Raw genomic sequence first — 19,338 nt, forward strand, 5'->3', positions numbered from 1 at the left:
TTTTTTTTTTTTGGTTTTTCGAGACAGGATTTCTCTGTGTAGCCCTGGCTGTCCTGGAACTCACTCTGTAGACCAGGCTGGCCTCGAACTCAGAAATCTGCCTGCCTCTGCCTCCCAAGTGCTGGGATTAAAGGCGTGTACCACCACTGCCAGGCAAATGTGTAGCCCAAGCTGGCCTCGAACTCGTGATCCTCTTGCCTCTGCCTCCTTCAGCAAATCCTACCGGTGTGCACCACCACTACCAGCGGCTGCCATTTTAAAAAAAAGATTTATTTATTTTATGTATACGAGTTCAAAGCCAGTGTGTATACACACACACACACACACAGACACACATACACACACACACACACACAGGGAGTACAGGGAGTTTATTAGAATGGCTTACAGGCTGTGGTCCAGCTAGTCCAACAAAGACTATCTACCAGTGGAAGGTCCAAGAACCCAGTGGTTGTTCAGTTCAAGAGGTTGGAAATCTCAGCTAGTCTTCAGGATACCCTAGAATCCCAAAGAAGTAGACTCTAATACCTGTCAGGGTGTGGACTCACCAGCAAGCATCTGGTAAGGGTGAGAGCAAGCAGGCAGAAAGCAAACTTCCTTCTTCCATGTCCTTTATATAGGTTGCCAGTAGAAGACGTGGCTCAGATTAAAGCTGGGTCTTCACACTTCAAAGATCTGGATTAGAAATGAGCCTCCCCATTTCAAATGATTTAATCAAAAAATTTCTCATGGGGTGCCCAGCCATTTGGATTTTAATTAGTTCCAGGTGTAATCAAGTTGACAACCAAGAATAGCCATCTTAGGTCTACAAAGTGAGTAAGACAGCCAGAGCTACAGAGTAAGACATGGTCTCAGCAAAACAAATAAAACAATAAAAAACCCAAACAGATAAACAAACAAAAAAACCCAAAACAAAACAAAAACAGACAACACAAAAATGAAGAGCAAAATCAAACAACCCAATGACAAAGCCAAAGGGGGAAAAAAAAAGGCCAAAACAAAGCTACTCTTGGGAGTGATCTATATGACCTATTGGACAGCGTGGTGTGTATACCCATCAAGGTGGGCCAAGTGTTCTCTAGACACTCTGTGGTCTGTGTGAAGCCCCCTCCCAACTGTGTTCTGGACATCAACCCTTGAAATACCCAGCTTTCAATGGTGAACACCCAGGATTTGTGGAAAACCTTGCATCTTTTCTCAGCTGGGCCTCTTGATCCATTTCTCCCTTCCCCACTTTCCTTCTGTCTTGAAGATCACACATTTTCTTATTTGTTTCTTTATGATTTTGAGAAGCAGACTGCCTTATTTGGGTGCCATCTTAGGGTGTTATTGCTTTGAATAGATACATCATGACCACAGCGACTCTTATAAAGGAAAATATTGAATTGGGGCTGGCTTACACCATCATCAAGGTGGGGAGCATGGTGACCCACAGGCAGACGTGGAGCTGGAGAGGTAGCTGAGAGCCTTACATCCTGATTGACAGGCAGCAGGAAGAGAAAGCAACACTGGGCCTCATTTGAAACCTCAAAGCCCACCCCCCAATGACACACTTTCCTCCAACAAGGCCACACCTCCTGATAGGCCACTCCCTATGAGTCTATGGGGGCCATTTTCATTCAAACTACCACAGGCTTGTCTAGAATTTTGGACACTGGCCTTTAAATGGGCACAATAACTACTCGTCCATCCTTGACCCAGGATCAGTTTTCTTCTGTAACTGAAAGTCAATTTCTTCAACCCAGTATCATTCAGGAGGGACACATGTGGGGCTTTGAGGGAGGAAGGAAACACCCAGCTAGTGAGCTAGATAAACCCAATCAACCTTGGTGATCAATACAATGACAGATGTCTTAGCTAGATCGCCCCCACATTTGCTTTTATTTTTTTAGTACAGATTTATTAGCTATAATCCACATGAGTCACCCATTGAGCATGTGATTCGATGTGTTCAGGATCTCCACCAGTCCAGGCAACTAAGAAGTCAACTTCAGAATGTTGTTAGCGTGCCCAAAACAACTCTGCATTTGCCAGGTGTGGTGGTGCACGCCTTTGGTCTCAGCGCTTGGGAGGCAGAGGCAGGTGGATCTCTGTGAGTTCAAGCCAGTCTGGTCTACAAAGCCAGTTTCAGGATAGCCAGGGCTACATAGAACCTGTCTTGAAGAAACAACAACACAAAATATGTATTTATACATGTGCCACAGCATGTGTGGCGATCAGAGACAACCTGTGGGTATCAGTTCTCTCATTCAGCCATGTGGGTGTTGGGATCGAAGTAAGGTCATCAGGCTTGGCAGCAAGTGCCTTTACCTGTCATCTCTCAGGCCCTAGCCTTGAATTTTTCATCCTCCTGCATCAGCTTCCTGAACACTGGGATTACAAATGTACATCACCACACCTGCCTCTGACACTATTCTAAAGTGTGTGAAATGGTGTCTCATTGTGTGGTTTGTTTTTTTTGGGGTTTTTTTTTTTTGTTTTGTTTTGTTTTGTTTTTCGAGACAGGGTTTCTCTGTATAGCCCTGGCTGTCCTGGAACTCACTCTGTAGACCAGGCTGGCCTCGAACTCAGAAATCTGCCTGCCTCTGCCTCCCAAGTGTTGGGATTAAAGGCATGTGTCACCACTGCCCGGCTTGTTTGTTTTTCAAGACAGGATTTTTCTGTGTAGCCCAGGCTGTCCTGGAACTCATTATGTAGACCAGGCTGGCCTTGAACTCAGAGATCCTTCTGCCTCTGCTTCCTGCATGTTGGGATTAAAGGCATGTGCCACCACTGCCCTGCCTCACTGTGGTTTTAATGTACATTTTATTTATGACACAATCATCTTTTCATGTGTTTATTGGCCATATGTAGAGAAATATCTAATTATATCATGCACTCATGTTTGATCTGTTTTTTTTTTCCTTCTTACTAAGTTGCAAGAGTTGCTTCTATACTTACATCTGTGTGACTATACGTCCTAATTCTGTGCTGCCGTTCATTTTCTCAGGATATGCTGGAGGCACTGAGACTTTATGCTGAAGATGCTTTCCCACAGAGGAATATCATGCTTGCTGCTTCCAGATTTTAGGGAGAGCGTGTAGTTTTCTTCCGTTTTTGTTCCTGATCTTAGGGAGAACGTGGAGTTTTTCACCAGTGTGGTGGGGGCTGTCAGACTTCAGTATCCTCTGAAATGGTTGTAATTAAGGCCATCTGTAACTCCGTGTTTTTCCACCTGTCCACTTTGTTTCCCGAAATAAGCTTAGTATTTCTTTTCCTTTCCTTTCCTCTTTTTTTTTGTTTTTGTTTTTTTTTGTTTTTGTTTTGTTTTGTTTTCAAGACAGGGTTTCTCTGTGTAGTCCTGGCTGTCCTGGAACTCACTCTGTAGACCAGGCTGGCCTCGAACTCAGAAATCCGCCTGCCTCTGCCTCCCAAGTGCTGGGATTAAAGGCTTACGCCAACACTGTCCGGCTAAGCTTAGTATTTCATGAATAAACGAATGCCTGGGCCAAAAGCTTTGCTTGCTCCCTAACTCCCATTTATTCTATTCTGAGTCATACCATGTGGCTGGTTGCCTAGTCCTCAGTTTCATGTGATTGTCTTCTTCTGTGTCTGGGGTAAATTTCCCTAGCCTGAATGTCTTCCGGAATCCTCCCTCTACCTGATATCCCACCTTCTAATCCTGCCTCAGCTCATTGGCCATAGACAGGTGAAGCTTCCATACATTGCACAAGAGATTATCTCTACAAATGCTCATGCTGTTTTTCTTCTCTCTCTCTCTCTCTCTCTCTCTCTCTCTCTCTCTCTCTCTCTCTCTCTCTCTCTCTCTCTTTCTCTCTCTCTCTTTCCCTCTACCCCCCTTCTCTCTTTCTTTCCAGACCTGCCTGCCTCTGCCTCCCACATGCTGGGATTAAAGGCATGCAGCACCACCACTGGTCCTTACTCCTGGCTTTTTACTTGGGTGCTAGGGATTCAAACTCTGGTCCTTGTGCTTCATCGGAAAACATTTTGCCAACTGACCTATCTCTCTGGCCGCTGAGTTTTTTGTTTGTTTGTTTTGTTGTTGTTTCTGAGACATGTTTTCTCTGTGTAGCCCTGGCTGGCTTCGAACTCAGAGAGGCACCTGCCTCTGCCTCCTGAGTGCTGGACTTAAAGGCATGTGCCACCACCCATCTCCATTTCTATTCTTAATTATATTGATACTCAAATAGACTCTCTTATGCTAAGCTCTCTGTGACTTACGGAGATGAATCTGACTTTGTAGTAATGTACAGTTCCTTTTATACGCTGATGTGTTTTTTATGCCTTTTTATATCTATATAACACTTCCCTTTATATGTTGATGGATATAATCTGCTAGCCTGTGTTCAGGATGTTTGTGTCCATATTCATGAGTCATGGGTCTTGTGATGTCTTGGTCTGGCTCTGGCATTAGGACAAGGCTGGTTCCATGGCACGATCTGGAAAGTGTCTATGCTTACACTTTCCACAGCACACACTAACCTCAAAAAGTTTATAGGGGCTCGAGAGATGGCTCAGCGGTTAAGAATGCTTGCTGTGCTTGCTATGCTTGCTATGCTTGCTATGCTTGCTGCGTTTACAGAGGACCACAGCTCATTTCCCCTTTGGTTCCAGGAGATCTGATGCCTTCTTCTGCTTGCTGCCAACACGAAGTTTATACAGGGTACATAAACATATGCAGGCAAGACACTCATAGACATAAAGTTAAATATTTTAAAAACAATGTGTTAATTGTTACTGTGTGCATATGTGTGTGCATAATGTATCCTCCAGCCTCCCGTTTCCTGAGTCAGGCTGTGCCCCCTGGCTTTGGAATGGAGAGACAGAACAACTAAACAGCCCCAAGCTAAAACATCAAGTCCTTGAGAGCAGCTACAGGGAAAAACCATTTCCAACAGAGTTTACCATAGCTCATCCCATGGTAGAAAAAGAAACTATATTTTTGAGCAGGAAGCCAGAAGCTCACACACTGATGGAGAAAAGGGTCAATCAGGAATTCAATTTGACTCCTTCAACTTCCCCACTCCATTTCTGCGGCCGTTTCTAAGCCTCTAGTTCGATGATGTTCCGTCTGGTGGTTGTCCCCATCACACTACTCCCCTCGTCTTTGCTAGATGCTATAAACCCCTGGTGTGATGTTTGCTATGTATCTGCGACTTGCTATCCTTTCACTTACTTTTGCTCACTACGTACTTAATAAATCTATTCAAAACCCCAAGTCCAGCTTTCGTAGCTAGATATTACAGAACACAGGGTCTCTATCTCAGAATGGCTTTAAACACGTTACTTCTGATCCCCCTGCCTCCACCTCTCAAATGTTCTCATTAGAACATTAGAAGCATATACCACCACAGATGGTTATGCATTTCTGGGAGTCAAGCATGGAGCTTCATGTATGCCAGGCAAGCCCTCTGCCAACCGAGCTACATCCACAGAACACAATAAGCTCAAAATCTTTCCCTCCACTTTTCTTCTTGGCTGTGTTCCCCCGTCACCTCTCCATGCTACTCGGTCATCCCATAATCAGCATCTGCCTCAGACAAAAAGTCTTTTGCTTTACTTCTTGTGCTAAGATTCAAACTCAGAGTCTTCTGCACACGAGGCAAGGGTCCTACCATTGAGCTACAGTCCCAGCCCTTAGAAGACCACAGAATGCTTATCATCATTTTTTGAGTCTCAAATTTGAACTAAGTCTAGAGTTCAAGCATTGTTCAATGTTGGTTATTAGGTTTGTGACTATGTTTTGGACCTATGGCTGTGGATTCCCAGATAACACCATCTTCTTTTGCTTAGAATGGTCTCCCAGCTTTCCCTTGTTGCTTGTTCTGTCTCCTTTCAAGCTATATTCACTGGAGTCACAGTAGGATTTTTCTTTTCTTTCTTTTTAAACATTTATTTATTTATTTTTTTATTTTTGGTTTGGGTATTTGCCTACATGGATGTTCATGTACCAAATGTGTCCCTGGTGCCCATAGAGGCCTGAAGAGGGTACTGGATCCCCTGGAACTGGAGCTATAGATGGTTGTAAGCCAGGCCTTCTGCAAGAGCAGTAAGTGCTCTTGTGTTTTTTTTTGTTTTTTATTTGTTGTTGTTTGTTTGTTTTTTGGAGACTGGGTTTCTCCATGTAGCCCCGACTGTCCTGAACTTGCTCTGTAGACCAGGTCTTGAACTCAAAGATCGGCCTGCCTCTGCCGTCTGAGTGCTGGAAATGAAGGCGTGGGACACCACTGCCCAACTACAGTAAGTGTTTTTAACTGCTGAGCTGTCTCTCCAGCTCAACCTATCCCCACGCCCTTTTTGTTTGTTTGTTTTCTTTTCTTTTTTTTTTTTTTTGGTTTTTCGAGACAGGGTTTCTGTGTAGCGCTGGCTGTCCTGGAACTCACTCTGTAGAGCAGGCTGGCCTGGAACTCAGAAATCTACCTGCTTCTGCCTCCCAAGTGCTAGGATTAAAGGCGTGCGCCACCACCGCCCGGCTGTTTGTTTGTTTTCCATACAGGGTTTTATTGTGTAGCCCTTGAAGTCCTGGAACTGGCTTTGAAGACCAGGGTGGCCTTGAACTCACCACCTATCTCTGCCTCCCAAGTGCTGGTATTACAGGCATGTACCATCATGCCTAGTTTATAGTAGGATGTGCTGGCTAATTATATGTCAACTTGACACAAGCTAGAGTCATTGGAGAGAGCCACAATTAAGAAAATGCCTCAAGCCAGGCAGTGGTGGCACACGCCTTTAATCCCAGCACTTGGGAGGCAGAGGCAGGTGGATTTCTGAGTTCCAGGCCAGCTTGGTCTACAGAGTGAGTTCCAGGATAGCCAGGGCTACACAGAGAAACCCTGTCTTGAAAAACCAAAAAAAAAAAAAAAAAACCCCAAAAACAAACAAAGAAAAGAAAGAAAGAAAGAAAGAAAGAAAATGCCTCAATAAGATTGAGCTATAAGCATGCTTGTAGTATATTTTCTTAATTAGTGATTGATGGGGGAGAGCCCAGCCCATTGTAGTTAGTGTGTTAGTGGCTTTTTAAAAAAAGATATATTTATTTATTTTACGTGAGTACACTGTCACTGTCTTCAGACACACCAGAAGAGGGCATCAGACCCCATTACAGATGGTTGTGAGCCACCATGTGGATGCTGGGAATTGAACTCAGGACCTCTGGAAGAGTAGTCAGTGCTCTTAACCACCGAGCCATCTCTCCAGCCCCTTGTTAGTGGCTTTTTTTTTTTTTTTGGTTTTTCGAGACAGGGTTTCTCTGTGTAGCCCGGGCTGTCCTGGAACTCACTCTGTAGACCAGGCTAGCCTCAAACTCTCGAACTCAGAAATCTGCCTGCCTCTGGGTCCCAAGTGCTGGGACTAAAGGCGTGCGCCACCACCACCCAGCATTAGTGGCTTGTAGCAAATTTCCTCTTAACCCAGCTAACTCCCAAATAATTGAGAGTGGACTATTATATTTATTTAACAAGTTTTAAAGGCACAATGACTGAGCAGTATTACTCCATTTTAATACTCTAAGCCAATCTGGCGACCTCTCAGCCAAAATCTCCATGATACTTGCATTTTAGTACTAATCGGGCTCTCTGGGCTCCACATATTTTCTCATGGTGTCTCCTGGGCTCTTTCTGTGGCAAATCCTCTCTTCCTTTCCCTGGCTCCTCCATCCCCTGACTGGGAGGATTCCCAGCCTTATTTTCTCCCCTGCTCAGTTACTGACTGTTCAGCTTCTTTATTGTCCAATCGGAATAATTTGCAACCAAATCTGGGGGCACCGAAGTCAGCATTTGAATAATATACAAGGATAATCTTTACACAGTGCATGATAACACTATGCCTACACAGGTGGTCCTGGGTTCTACAGGAAAGCAGGCTGAACAAGCCATGGAGAACAAGCCAGTAAGCAGCACCCCTCCATAGCCTCTGCATCCGTTGCTGCCTCCAGGACCACCTAGACCACCAGTCTAGTTCCTAGACTGTTGGAGTTCCTGTCCCGACTTCTGTCTTTGGAAGGACTTCCCTGCATATGACCATCATCTTTGACCTGACCCGTGAAGGGATTCCCACCTACAGGACCAGTATTTGTAACCTGACTTCACAAAACTCCATCCAAGTGTATGACAGGCTTGCCAAAACCCAGAATGAGGAGCTGGAGAGACGGCTCAGTGGTTCAGAGCACTGGCTGCTCTCCCAGAGAGGACCAGGGTTCATTTCTCAGCACCTACATGCAGCTCACAGCTGTCTGTAACTCCAGTTCCAGAGGATCCAACACCCTCACATAGACACCAATGCACATAAAATAAAAATAAAAAAAAAATCATGGATAAGAAAAAACAAGGAATGCAAAAGATTCAAGGCAGCAAGCAGCAAAGCAGAGGACTGCACTCAGACTCCATACCTTCTTCCTGCTTGCACTTTCCCAGTCACTCCTGACGACCTGATGACGGTGCTGTGAAAGTGTAAACCAAATAAACCCTCTCCTCAGAAGCCTCAGCCTACACTGCACCAAACCTTCTAGAACATTCTGCCCCACACATAATGTCCTGGTTCCAGCTCTCTCATGCTTCCCTCTAAGCCTGTCCCTCAGGCTGAAGGCCTCTTCCATCCTAAACTTCTGTTTGTCCCAAGCTGGCTGGCATGCTGGGCTGCTGCCGAGGGCCTGTTACTCTGGGGGTTGAGTAGGGAAGACAGGAGTTCAACCACAGCCCGAGACCTTGTCTCGAAAGAAAAAGAGGGCTGACCATTACGGGACATAGCTAATTGGTAGAGTGTTTCCCTGGCATGCTGAGGCTACAGGTTCAAGTCCCAGCACCACACAGAAAGAGAGGGAGAAAGGCAGGCTCAGGCTCCCCACGAACCCCCCCCTTCATGTTCTCTTATATTTCATAATGACCTTGGGTGTCGGGAACCAATGTCCTGTCACCAGCAGTTTTCCGACATGATGCCAGGCTCAGGGGAGGAATATGAACGCACTCAATTAGGGCTGGCTTTCTATCAAGAAGAGGGTGAGGGGAATCTGAGATGGTTATCGGCCCACTCTCCCAGTCATTTCCCAGCAGGAAGGTAAGAGACACCCCTGACTGCAATCAAAGCCCATGGCATGCCATCTCAGGGCACTGAGTCCCAATTAGTTCCCCTTCTTAGGGTCATGTGGATGACTGAAAAAGTTTTCCTGTTAAAGCCACCCTCCCTTGACACGTGACCGAAAGGAAACAGGACTCAATATTGTCCTTCAGGAGATGCCTTTATTGTAACATAAAATACACAATTTTGTGGCTGCCCCAATTTATACACAATACTTTTTGGTGGCTATATACTAATCTGCCTCGACACTAAAATATGTTATCTGAAATAAAACGTTAAAAAGAAAAATTATAAAAGAATATTTTCATTGTAGGAGATAGCCACTCCATATCTCCTTCCACCTCTACAAAGCCCCCCACATGCCACACCCCAAAGCTGAGACTTTCCTGACTCAGGTGTGAGTCTGTGAGCAGGCAAAAGATGGGTGGAGACCTGTCCTCACCTCGTCTTTGGGTGCAGGAGTGGGGCAGAGAGAGAGAGAGAGAGAGAGAGAGAGAGAGAGAGAGAGAGAGAGACCAGCATGCAGATAGGAAACACACTTTCCAGTTAAAAACCTCTTCCAGGTCCAGGCACAGCCTCAGGAAATCCAGGGCAGCTTGACAACCTTGTGGAAACCTCACCTTTTGGCACCCTTTTCTCCAACCCATCTTGAGAGTAAGCCTAGAATCTTCCAGGGGTGCCAGGCTGCTCTACTCTCCCCACGCCTTGGGGCCATGTCCACCATAAATCTAGATATTTGCCGAGAACACACCCTTGTGAGGGTTACTGAGACAAACAGCCACGTGACAGGTAGGGAAGAGTTCTTTAAGCCTGGACTCCTCTGGCAGTTCCAGCTTTCTTCTGAGGGGACAGGAAGGGGTCTCACACTTCCTCCATCCAGCCAGCACCTGAGGCAGAGAGGCTACCACCAGGCATAGAAAAATCAGTGTACAAAACCAAGCCAAGGCAAACAGCAGCTTTTAAAAACTCATCTCCCAATAAATAATTTACAACACAGGAGTATTTTCCTTTAACAGTAAAACACTGATAAATCCAGAAGTTATTTTTGTAAAAAAAATATGTTTATTTACTTGCATGTATAAAAATAAGGTTTTGGGGCTCCTCTCCTGGGCGGGGCTCTACCCTGGTTCGGGAGAGACAACCAAGGAGGGCTCTGCAAGCCCGAGCTGTCACCGCTCTCTGCGTGCCCCTCTCCCTGACGGCCCAGTGCAGCCCCTTCCTTCCTTCTGGAGACACTACAGAGGACACTGTGGAACAAGATCACACTGAGGCTTTGCTTTGCTTCTACAGGTTTCCAAGCTTCCTAACAAACCTGCTGACTGCATTTCCCCAGTCCCCAATGGCACCCAGCACCCAACACTTAGCACCCAGCACTGCACAGTGCTGGCTGCCTCCTTGGCAGGCTGGCCCCCGGGTGCAAGTCCCACTCCTATGGCCTAATCCTCAGGACACTATGTGACACTGAAGGGAGATGAAGTGATCTGGGTACAGAGGACCCAGGACCTGATATAGGAAGAGAGAAATTTGATGTCAAATTAGGGTGTAAATGGGAAAAACATAAAAAAAAAAAGACCTGATTTAGAAACAAAAACATCACCGGACGTTTGCAGAAAGCCAGTATCAACAAGCTTGGAGAAAAGCCTCAGATAATGCAGGCACAGCCTGGCCACAGTACAGAGTGGGGGAGGGTGGTGTGGCCAGGGTCTGGAGCCAAGACTGGGCTGTCAGAGCACAGAGCATCACCTGTAAGCTCACAGCTGGGTGGTCCTCCTTCCTCTCTACTATTCTGTTAAACATCTCCACTTGAGCACACACATGTAAGCTGAGTGGCAGTTCTAGAAACAGACTGAGTGAGCAGAGGGAAGGAGCCAGTGTTAAGATGGCGGAAGTGGTGGAAACAGCCACTCCCCATAGAAAAACCTACGACTACCTTTGCCTCAACACCCTTGACTCAGCTCCCCTTTCAAAGGGGACAGGGAACACGGGAGGCACTGGCTTTCATCAACAGGCAGTCATCTACGTTTCAGAAGACAGGCGGAGACAATGACAGCTTGCTTGGACTATGGACTACCTGGCAGAGGAACGAAGGCTCCCCAGAGAGGGGGTGCTTTTTCCTCTCTTTGTCCTTCTCTTACTTGGACAGTCACATGTCAAGGGTCAGCCACCCTTAATACACATGGCCAGGTTCCAGGGTTCAGGGAACCGACTGCCTTTTTGCACACGGTAAAAACAAGCGCGGCCCCTGCCCTGGCGCCGGCTTAGACTGGACAGCAGGGGTGGAAAAAAACACGACGTGCAAACGCACACACTCACACTCACACGCACTCCCTTCACTAGTGCCACTATGCACAGAGACACTAAAGTCACAACTAGTATTAACACTTCACATTACAAGTATTGTTTCCAAAGCGAAGCGATTCATGGAATTAAAACATCCACAGGAAGTTCCTCCATGAGGACAATGAAGCTGCAGTCGGTGAGGTCTGGTCATGACTGTGCGTGAGGGATCCACTGACTGTCCATGGGCCGGCCTAAGAGCTCTTCCACGCGCCGTGCCACGTCCATCGTGTCTTCCAGATCGAAGTCCCCATCGGTATCAAGGACGGAGTCTGGGCTTCAGAGGGAAAGACAAATGGTGAGGGGGAGGGGCAAAGGTTATCAAAGGTTATCTGAAAGCCTACAACCCATCAGGTGAGAGAGCTGGGTTATCCCTTCAACTTAGGCCCTCACTAGAAAGCTCTCCTGATAGAAATCGGAGGCCATTGCTGGCTAGGTCATCAGACTGTGCTATCCATCCAACCTGGCTGGCCTATTCCAGACTCCACCCAGTCCATACACACAACGTGTGGCAAATCTCTATTTTTCAGAGAAAATATGCAGATGCCAATTTACTCATGGCCACTGATGCTTTAAATATCTGGCGGAATCTCTCCCTCTCGCAGGCCAGTGTCTGGGTCTAGGCCGGGTGAGGTAAGATCCAGAGAACCTTCAGGTTCCTTTGCCCTGACTCCAAGCCTTAGGAAGTCCAGCCTAAGGCCAATGCCCCAATTGTTCCCCATTTATGCTCCCAAGATCATGACCTACTTCGGTGGGTACATGTTGTAGTGAGCTTGAGGGCACACTACTGGGGAAGGAGCCTGGTCCATGTAGGTGGCGCCACTCCCCGAATCTGTAGAAGCATTAGCAAACCTGTAGAAGGAAGCAGAACACAATCTTAGCTACATGGACTGGAGGAGGGGTTAGGGGACATCTTCATGTCTTTTTCAGGACATAGGAGGTTGGACCCCAGGGGGCTGGCCACAGCATGACTGGAACTCAGTTACATCTCAAAGGCTAAGCCAAGTTTCCTCTGGGGTATTAGGGATGTTAGACTCAGCAGCAGAGAGTGCTGGAGGAAGAACACAAAGTAGAGAGGGGGCACCAGAACAGAGCTGGCGCTGGACACTTACTCAGGGACCACTTGCTTGATCTGCGGCTTCACGTATCCGTCAGCTGCTTTCGCTGCCGGGAGAAGAACAGTGAAAACCAGGGACCTCAGAGACACTGCCCTCAAGAACCCATCTTTTCTAGGGTTAGGACACAGCCACCTAATCTCAACTCAGAATAGGACATAGCAGGTAACATTTCTGTCTGCAGGAGGCTTGCTGTTGACGTGCAGAACCTAAAACTACAAATCTGGCCACCTTCCAGGTCAGCTGGCATGATTTAAGACAGTTCCACAGAGAGAAGATAGACACTTCCATGCACATGTAGTTAACTGCTAGAGGTGTATATTTGTGAAGTATCTTTTTTCTTTTGAAACAGGATCTCACTATGTAGGATAGGCTGCCTTCAAACTCACGGAGATCTGCCTGCCTCTACCTTATGTATTCATAACTAAGCCTTACTCTTTGTCTGGTACTAGGGACTGAACCTGAGGTGTCGTATATACTAGGCAAAAGCTCTACCACTAAGTGGAACTCCCCCTCCCTCCCTGGCCTTGCCTCTTTTCACTTTGTGTTTGGAGACAGTGACTCACTAAGTTGCACATGCTGGCTTTGAAGTCACTCTCTACCCCAGGCAGGTGTTGTACTTTGGATCTTCCTGTCTCAGCCTCTCAAACTGAGATTATGCCTGTGCCTACAGGCATCACTGAAAAATAAAAGCTCTGAAAGATTCACAGTTGGAGCTGGCAAGACAGCTGAGTGGGTAAAGGTGCTTATCATGCAGCTTGACAACACAAGTCCCATCCCCAGGACCCACACAGTGCAAGAAGTGTGCAGACTCCCAGTGGTTGTCCTCCTACCTCCACATGTACACCATGGTATATGTGTGCAACACACAGACACACACACACACACACACAAAGCAGATAGATTGAGTTTCTATGGAAATCACCTATCTTTGTACTTAATAAAACAACAAAGAGAAAATATTTTCCATATAAATAAATCAATAGGAGGTTAACATATTTTTCTTGTGTATGTGTATACACATGTTCATGTGTGTGCATACGTATGTGCATGTGTGTACATGCGTGTGCCCAGACATGTGGAAGAACACATACAATAGTATTACAATGACACATTGCCTGGCTTTTTTAAAAGTGTAGGCCCTCCGTGATACAGGAGAGTCACTAGGTAACAGAATCCTGTTCAGTCATGAAGACAGTGTGGCATGAACGCATTAGTGACTCACAACTCTGTGTGTGTGTATTAAACTTGCAGCAAGTACTCTACAGACTGAACATGTCTTCACCTCCAGATTAGTATATTTTCTACATAAAAATATAACTTCAAAAAAACCAGGAAGAAATACAGAAAAGATTATAGATGGCCAGGGCTGGCCAATGGTGGATGAAGAATCTAGGTTCAGAAGCTAAACCAAGCTGAAATCCCAGCTTGGCCCCTCCCAGCCACGTGGTCTTTGGCAAATTATTTTATTTCTCTATGCCTCAGTTTCTTCTTATGTAAGAGACGAGTTCTAGTCATACTGTAAGCCAGCTCCCAATTAAACATTTCCCTTTGTAAGAGCTGCCTTGGTCCTCGAGTATGTCCACAGCGATGGACCAGTGACTAAGACAGATACTACAGGGAACAGAGACATCCAGCCAATGCTAGCAGCTGCTACTATGCTAATTACTCTGGAATTATTAATCATCATATGGAAAGGCTGCCTAGAATCAGAAATACACACAAGACTTATAAAGTACCGTTTGTATGCCAGCCAGACTGGCAGACACGAATGGAGGCTATCCTGTGGTTGGCAAGAAGACAGGGAAGCAGATGTCCAACAGATAGCTTGTGGGGAGATGTAAATTTGGCTTTTTTGAATGAAGGTTTTTGTTTTGTTTTGTTTGTTTTTGTTTTTTCAAAACAGGGTTTCTCTGTGTAGCCCTGGCTGTCCTGGAACTCACTCTATAGACCAGGCTGGCCTCGAACTCAGAAATCCACCTGCCTCTGCCTCCCAAGTGCTGGGATTAAAGGCGTGTGCTACCACTGCCCGGCTTGAATGCAGTTTTATGCGTCTAAAAAGCTGAAAAAGCATATGCCCTTTGACCTAATTCTCCTTAGGAATTTATCCTAAGGAATATTTGAACAAGATACTCATACTAGGTTATCTCAAGATCAGTCAAAAGTGAAAATGAAGTAAATTAAATAATAAGAATCTCAATTGCCTAACGGTGACACAGGAGAGTCACTAGGTAAGGGAACCCTGTTCAGTCATGAAGACTGTGTGGCATGAACACATTAGTGACTCTCAACTCCGTGTGTGTGTGTGTGTGTGTGTGTGTGTGTGTAAAATCAGGGCACTTAGGATTATGCATGCTCTGACCTTTCACCCCGGCCTCCATTACTGAGGTGCCCTGGTCTCCGTTCCCATCGGCAGCTTCCTGCTTGGCTGGAAGCAGCCTCCGTGCTCTGGAGCTTTTCAGCCACCCCAGCTGTACTCACTCTGTTTTCTAGGTGTCTGCAAAGCCAGTTTCCTTACTTTGTTCAAGTCTATTCTCATGTCACTTCCTCAGAAACTCCCAACCCCTCTAGAGAGCTAGCGCCCCGCTCCGTGCCATGCCTCTACCCTTCACTTTTACTTTATCGCTCTTAAGGGAACCCTTAAGAGCTAAGGGTTCTTAGTAAACAGGACTCTTCCCTGACTCATTTGCTGCTTTCTCTCTCTGACCAAACTGCAGCCTCCCAAGTATCTGGGGGAGAGAACAGACCACACATCTACAGAATGTTCAAGAATGCCACAGCTGTCCGCAGAGGCCAGCCTCTTGATGTGTGTGAAGTCTTTCTTTCTTAAGAATTTGTGTATTTCCTAAAAATTTTATGACAATATGAGATATTTTGGCCAGGAATGGTGCTGTGTAACTTTAATCTCAACATTCAGGAGGCAGAGTCGTTTTCATTGACAGATAATGCAGACGTCTGCCTTGGGTATTGCCTGAAGTCCAATGTCGTGCTGTTTGGGTTTTGTACAGGAAAGAAATTTTCACATACATGCATATGTTCATGTACACCCCCCCCCCAAAAAAAAACACAAAGCAAAAACCCAAACCAAACCAAAACTAAAGTCGGTACAAACCCCACTGCAGATGGACACTCACCAGTGGCGGGCTCACAGGGAACCGGTGTGTAGTACTTAGAGTATACTTCATCCTTTGGCCGATCAGGAAACACATATATGAGGTAATTCAGGTCTCCCAGGCGGTCAGCGAGAGACCGGATAGAGAAGTCTCTAGTGGTAAAAGGCATCAGATTCCAAAACATTCTCTCCTCTAGATCAATAAACAGAACAATCGCATTCTAACCATGGTTTCCAAATGTGAGGTTTTAAAGTCCACATGCTGAAAACTGAAGCCCCATGTTAAAGTCATAACACCAGAAATGTTCATCCCCAAATCGCCTTGGGTTGTAGACAGGGACTTCTTGTATGCCTTGGTATAGAAGCTGATGCACACATCATTTCCCTAGAGATCCAGTGACGTCAGTGGGCTGAAGTTCAAGTGGAGTCAGCAGTTAAGAGCACTTGCTCTTGCAGCCGCCTGGGGTTCAATTCCCAGCACCCACATGATGGTTCATGACCATCCATAATTCCAGTTCTAGGGCACTGCAAACATGTGGTACACAGACAAGATTGTAGGCAAAACTCCAACATACAAAATAATAAAATAAGATAAGGGAAAGAAAAGAAGTAGCTCTGGGGGACCCCGATCTCATTTCCTAGGATGCACACACACCCACAGCCAGAGAAAGCCTAAAAGTTAGTAAGAGGTGGTAGAATGATTAAAACACAAAACACAAACTAGCAAGCTACTTTACTTCACTGTGAGGGCCAGACTAAGGAGGGGACAGACATTCTTAGGTAGCAATGTCAGCAGCAACACTTGACATTAATTAGAGAATCTTGGAGCCTCAGAGGAACTGAAGCGAGCTCTAGGCTGAGTAACAATAAGGTGAACGTTTCAAAAGGGAAGTGGCTGCGCCTCTGCCCGACGTCTATTCTAGGGCTACAATTCAGCATTTCCCATAATAAGATTGCTCACAGGCTGCCTTGAAAGCAGCTGTGTCATGATTAGGTTAGTGATTCTTGTAATTAGGTCTGTCCCCAACAAACAATATGTTCTCAGCAAGATGTGTTAGAATCATCTTGTGACAAAGCAGCTGACTTTGGACACAAAGCCAAACTGTGTCTCAAAAAGGGTGAGGCACTCACGCGAGTCAAACTTCCAAGCAATGGTGATGCCCCCGATTTCCGAGTCGCTGAAGCGCAGCAGGAAGGTCCCATCTGGCTTGTTGATGAGCAGGTCGTGGGCCTGTTGCTTGTTCACAAAACCCAAGATGGCCCTAGATCAGAGTCAGAAGCAGAGGGTGACAATGTCAGAGAGAAAACCTTTGTATTCTCGTACTGACTTATAGCTACTTGGGAGACTGAGGCAGGAGGATTGCTTGAGCTCAAGATCAGCCTTGGCAACATATAATAAAGATGATGCTCACCCGTCGTTCCAGTGAGGCTTGAGATGTTTTTTTAATACTTCCATCACGCCGTCAAACCACTGCCAGAAAGTGTAATTCCGGCCTGGCAAATTCTCCTGGTTGGGGATATAGCAGTGAACAGGAAGAAGCAACAACGGCCATTAGAATATCAGCGGCATATGGCAGAGGCACTTCAGAATCTGCTGTTAGGAGACGGTTGTACAAACACCCTCCATATGCAGCCTGTTAAGGGTTGGCTTGTTCTGAATTAACTTTAAATCTAGAGGTCACCCAGGAGGCACACAAGACTCAGTGGCCTTAGTATATGTGAACCCACCCCCTGTCACAGAGAGCCAGATGGCAAAGGGGGACAGGAGTTTCAGGGACAAGGACCAGCTAATGGGAGGATAAGACTGAACTCTAAAAACCATCTTCCAGAATCGTAAGGCTGAATTCTGAGGACCCAGCAACCCAAAGAATAAAACTGGACTTTGAATTGATTTTTTGCCCCTTTCAGGTTCTCTGTAAAAATGCATGATGAAAAAGATGTGAAGGCAGTTTTGGCTCCAACTTCCACAGTCAGCCCTCTGAATAAAGTGAAAAGCTTCAAACCCTGGCTTGTGCTTTGTGATGGGCAGCCCAGGCTACTTACAGACACTTCAGATGGAAAAGGGACATCTCCTCTGTCAGAAGCATGCAAACATGCCTGTCTGAGTGTTAACAAATGATCTTACAGTCTCAGAGATAGAGCATGGAGGAAACGGGAGAAGCGGGGGAGAAAGGCCACAGAGCTGGTACCCCCAGGGGATCCTGCTAGATTTGGTGGACTCGACTCTTGTTATTTCTGTGGTCTGTGACAAGTGGCACCAGTGTCCCCTGGGAGATTCTGAGAACTGCACATTTTTCTAGGCTTACCCTGGATATGTTATGAATCAGAGCCTACACTTTAATAAGATGCAGGGTGGGTTCATAGATCTGACCTGAATTAGATCACACTAAGCCACGGAGAGGCTGACATCATACACACATTCCTAGTAATTATCAGCCAAGTACAGTAACCAGGTTCTGTGGGAAGCAGGGGCTTTACCACAATGGCAAAGATAGACCACTGAGGCCTGTTTTCCTGACCTCCTCTGACTACCACCAACTGGGTCCAGAACTATTCAGACGACTCAGAAGCCACAGACTCAGAGCTTTCTGAATTAAGGGCATCTGAATCTCTGGGGTGCAGACATAGCAGGGGTAGGTTTAACTGAAAGTAAAGCTTTGACTACATCACAGAAGAAACATTTCCTTTGTCCATGCCCCCTTCCAGGGGTCCTCCGGAAGCCTGAGCCGACATTCAACATCAGAGCTGGTGGGACACAGCTGGAGAAGGAGTTTGGCTTACATTTGCTTCACTGTTTCCTTTATAGAGGAAGAAATGCCCACAGGGCCCAGCTCACAGACACAGGCACAGTGGAAAGATGTCACTCTATGTGAGACCTGACTCTCAAACTGTCCATCTATACAGATGTTTCTATGACCTTGGGTAGAGATTATGAGAAGCAGGAAGAAGAGAGGCTCAGGGAAGGGAAAGATTGGAGTAAGAGCAGCTGGCGGCCGGCCACTCACCCGGTTGAACTGGGACCAGGACACGGACATGCTGTTGTAGTCCTCGAGGTGGTTGCTGCTGATGTTGAACAGTTTCTGTGCCAGGAACACGAGGTTCTCCTTGGTCAAGCCCCGGTTGCTCTGTACTTCAGCCTTGAATTTCATGTTGAGCGCTTCACACAGCTGTGGCCACAGCACCTTGTCAGGCACGGCAAATGGCACCCTGCCCTGAGAGGGAGAGAAGACAGCGTATAAGAGAACAGTTGCTTGATTGATTCTCTCAATCCACAAAAGGAAAGCAGCAGAGGCTGGAAAGAGTTAGATTTATCTTGCCAAACCTGAGCATATTCAGACATTCATGGGGTGTCCTGTTCTGAGAGACACATGAGGCTCTACTTTAATGTCCTCATCCATGACACAGCTAGAGGGCCACCCTGCCTTACATGTGCTAGCTTGGGAGCTGCTGACCCTGCAGTCAGACTCTGGTTCTAATAAATAGCGTCAGAACAAAGTATCACCAAATTTTGGCTCGTGGTCTAGATTCACTGGAGGTTTAGATAGTGAAAACATGGGTAGGTGTGGTGGCCCATGCCTGTGACCTCAGCACCTGGGAAGGAGGATCAGGAGTTCTAGGTCATTCTTTCCCACATAGTGTTTAGGGTCAGCCTGGGCTACGTGAGACCCCATTTTAAAAGAAGAAAGAGGGGGGGAGGAAGGA

At 46.4% G+C, this 19,338-nt stretch overlaps 1 protein-coding gene across 1 annotated transcript in view; it reads right to left on the bottom strand.

Annotated features, from left to right (window-relative positions):
• Positions 1 to 9,213: 9,213 nt before the first annotated feature.
• Stat5b (signal transducer and activator of transcription 5B) overlaps positions 9,214 to 19,338 on the bottom strand; it is a 69,579-nt gene continuing 59,454 nt past the window's right edge. The window contains exons 13-19 of the mRNA XM_028780335.1: positions 18,642 to 18,848; positions 17,049 to 17,143; positions 16,768 to 16,898; positions 15,659 to 15,829; positions 12,522 to 12,573; positions 12,157 to 12,261; positions 9,214 to 11,686 (exon numbers count right to left, since the gene is read on the bottom strand). Of these exons, the coding sequence (XP_028636168.1) occupies positions 11,560 to 11,686; positions 12,157 to 12,261; positions 12,522 to 12,573; positions 15,659 to 15,829; positions 16,768 to 16,898; positions 17,049 to 17,143; positions 18,642 to 18,848 (888 nt within the window). The 3' untranslated portion in view covers positions 9,214 to 11,559. The remainder of the gene's footprint in view (positions 11,687 to 12,156; positions 12,262 to 12,521; positions 12,574 to 15,658; positions 15,830 to 16,767; positions 16,899 to 17,048; positions 17,144 to 18,641; positions 18,849 to 19,338) is intronic.

This window comes from Grammomys surdaster, unplaced genomic scaffold, assembly GCF_004785775.1.
Source record: "Grammomys surdaster isolate TR1022 unplaced genomic scaffold, NIH_TR_1.0 371, whole genome shotgun sequence".
In the NCBI taxonomy this organism is placed as follows: Eukaryota; Metazoa; Chordata; class Mammalia; order Rodentia; family Muridae; genus Grammomys; species Grammomys surdaster.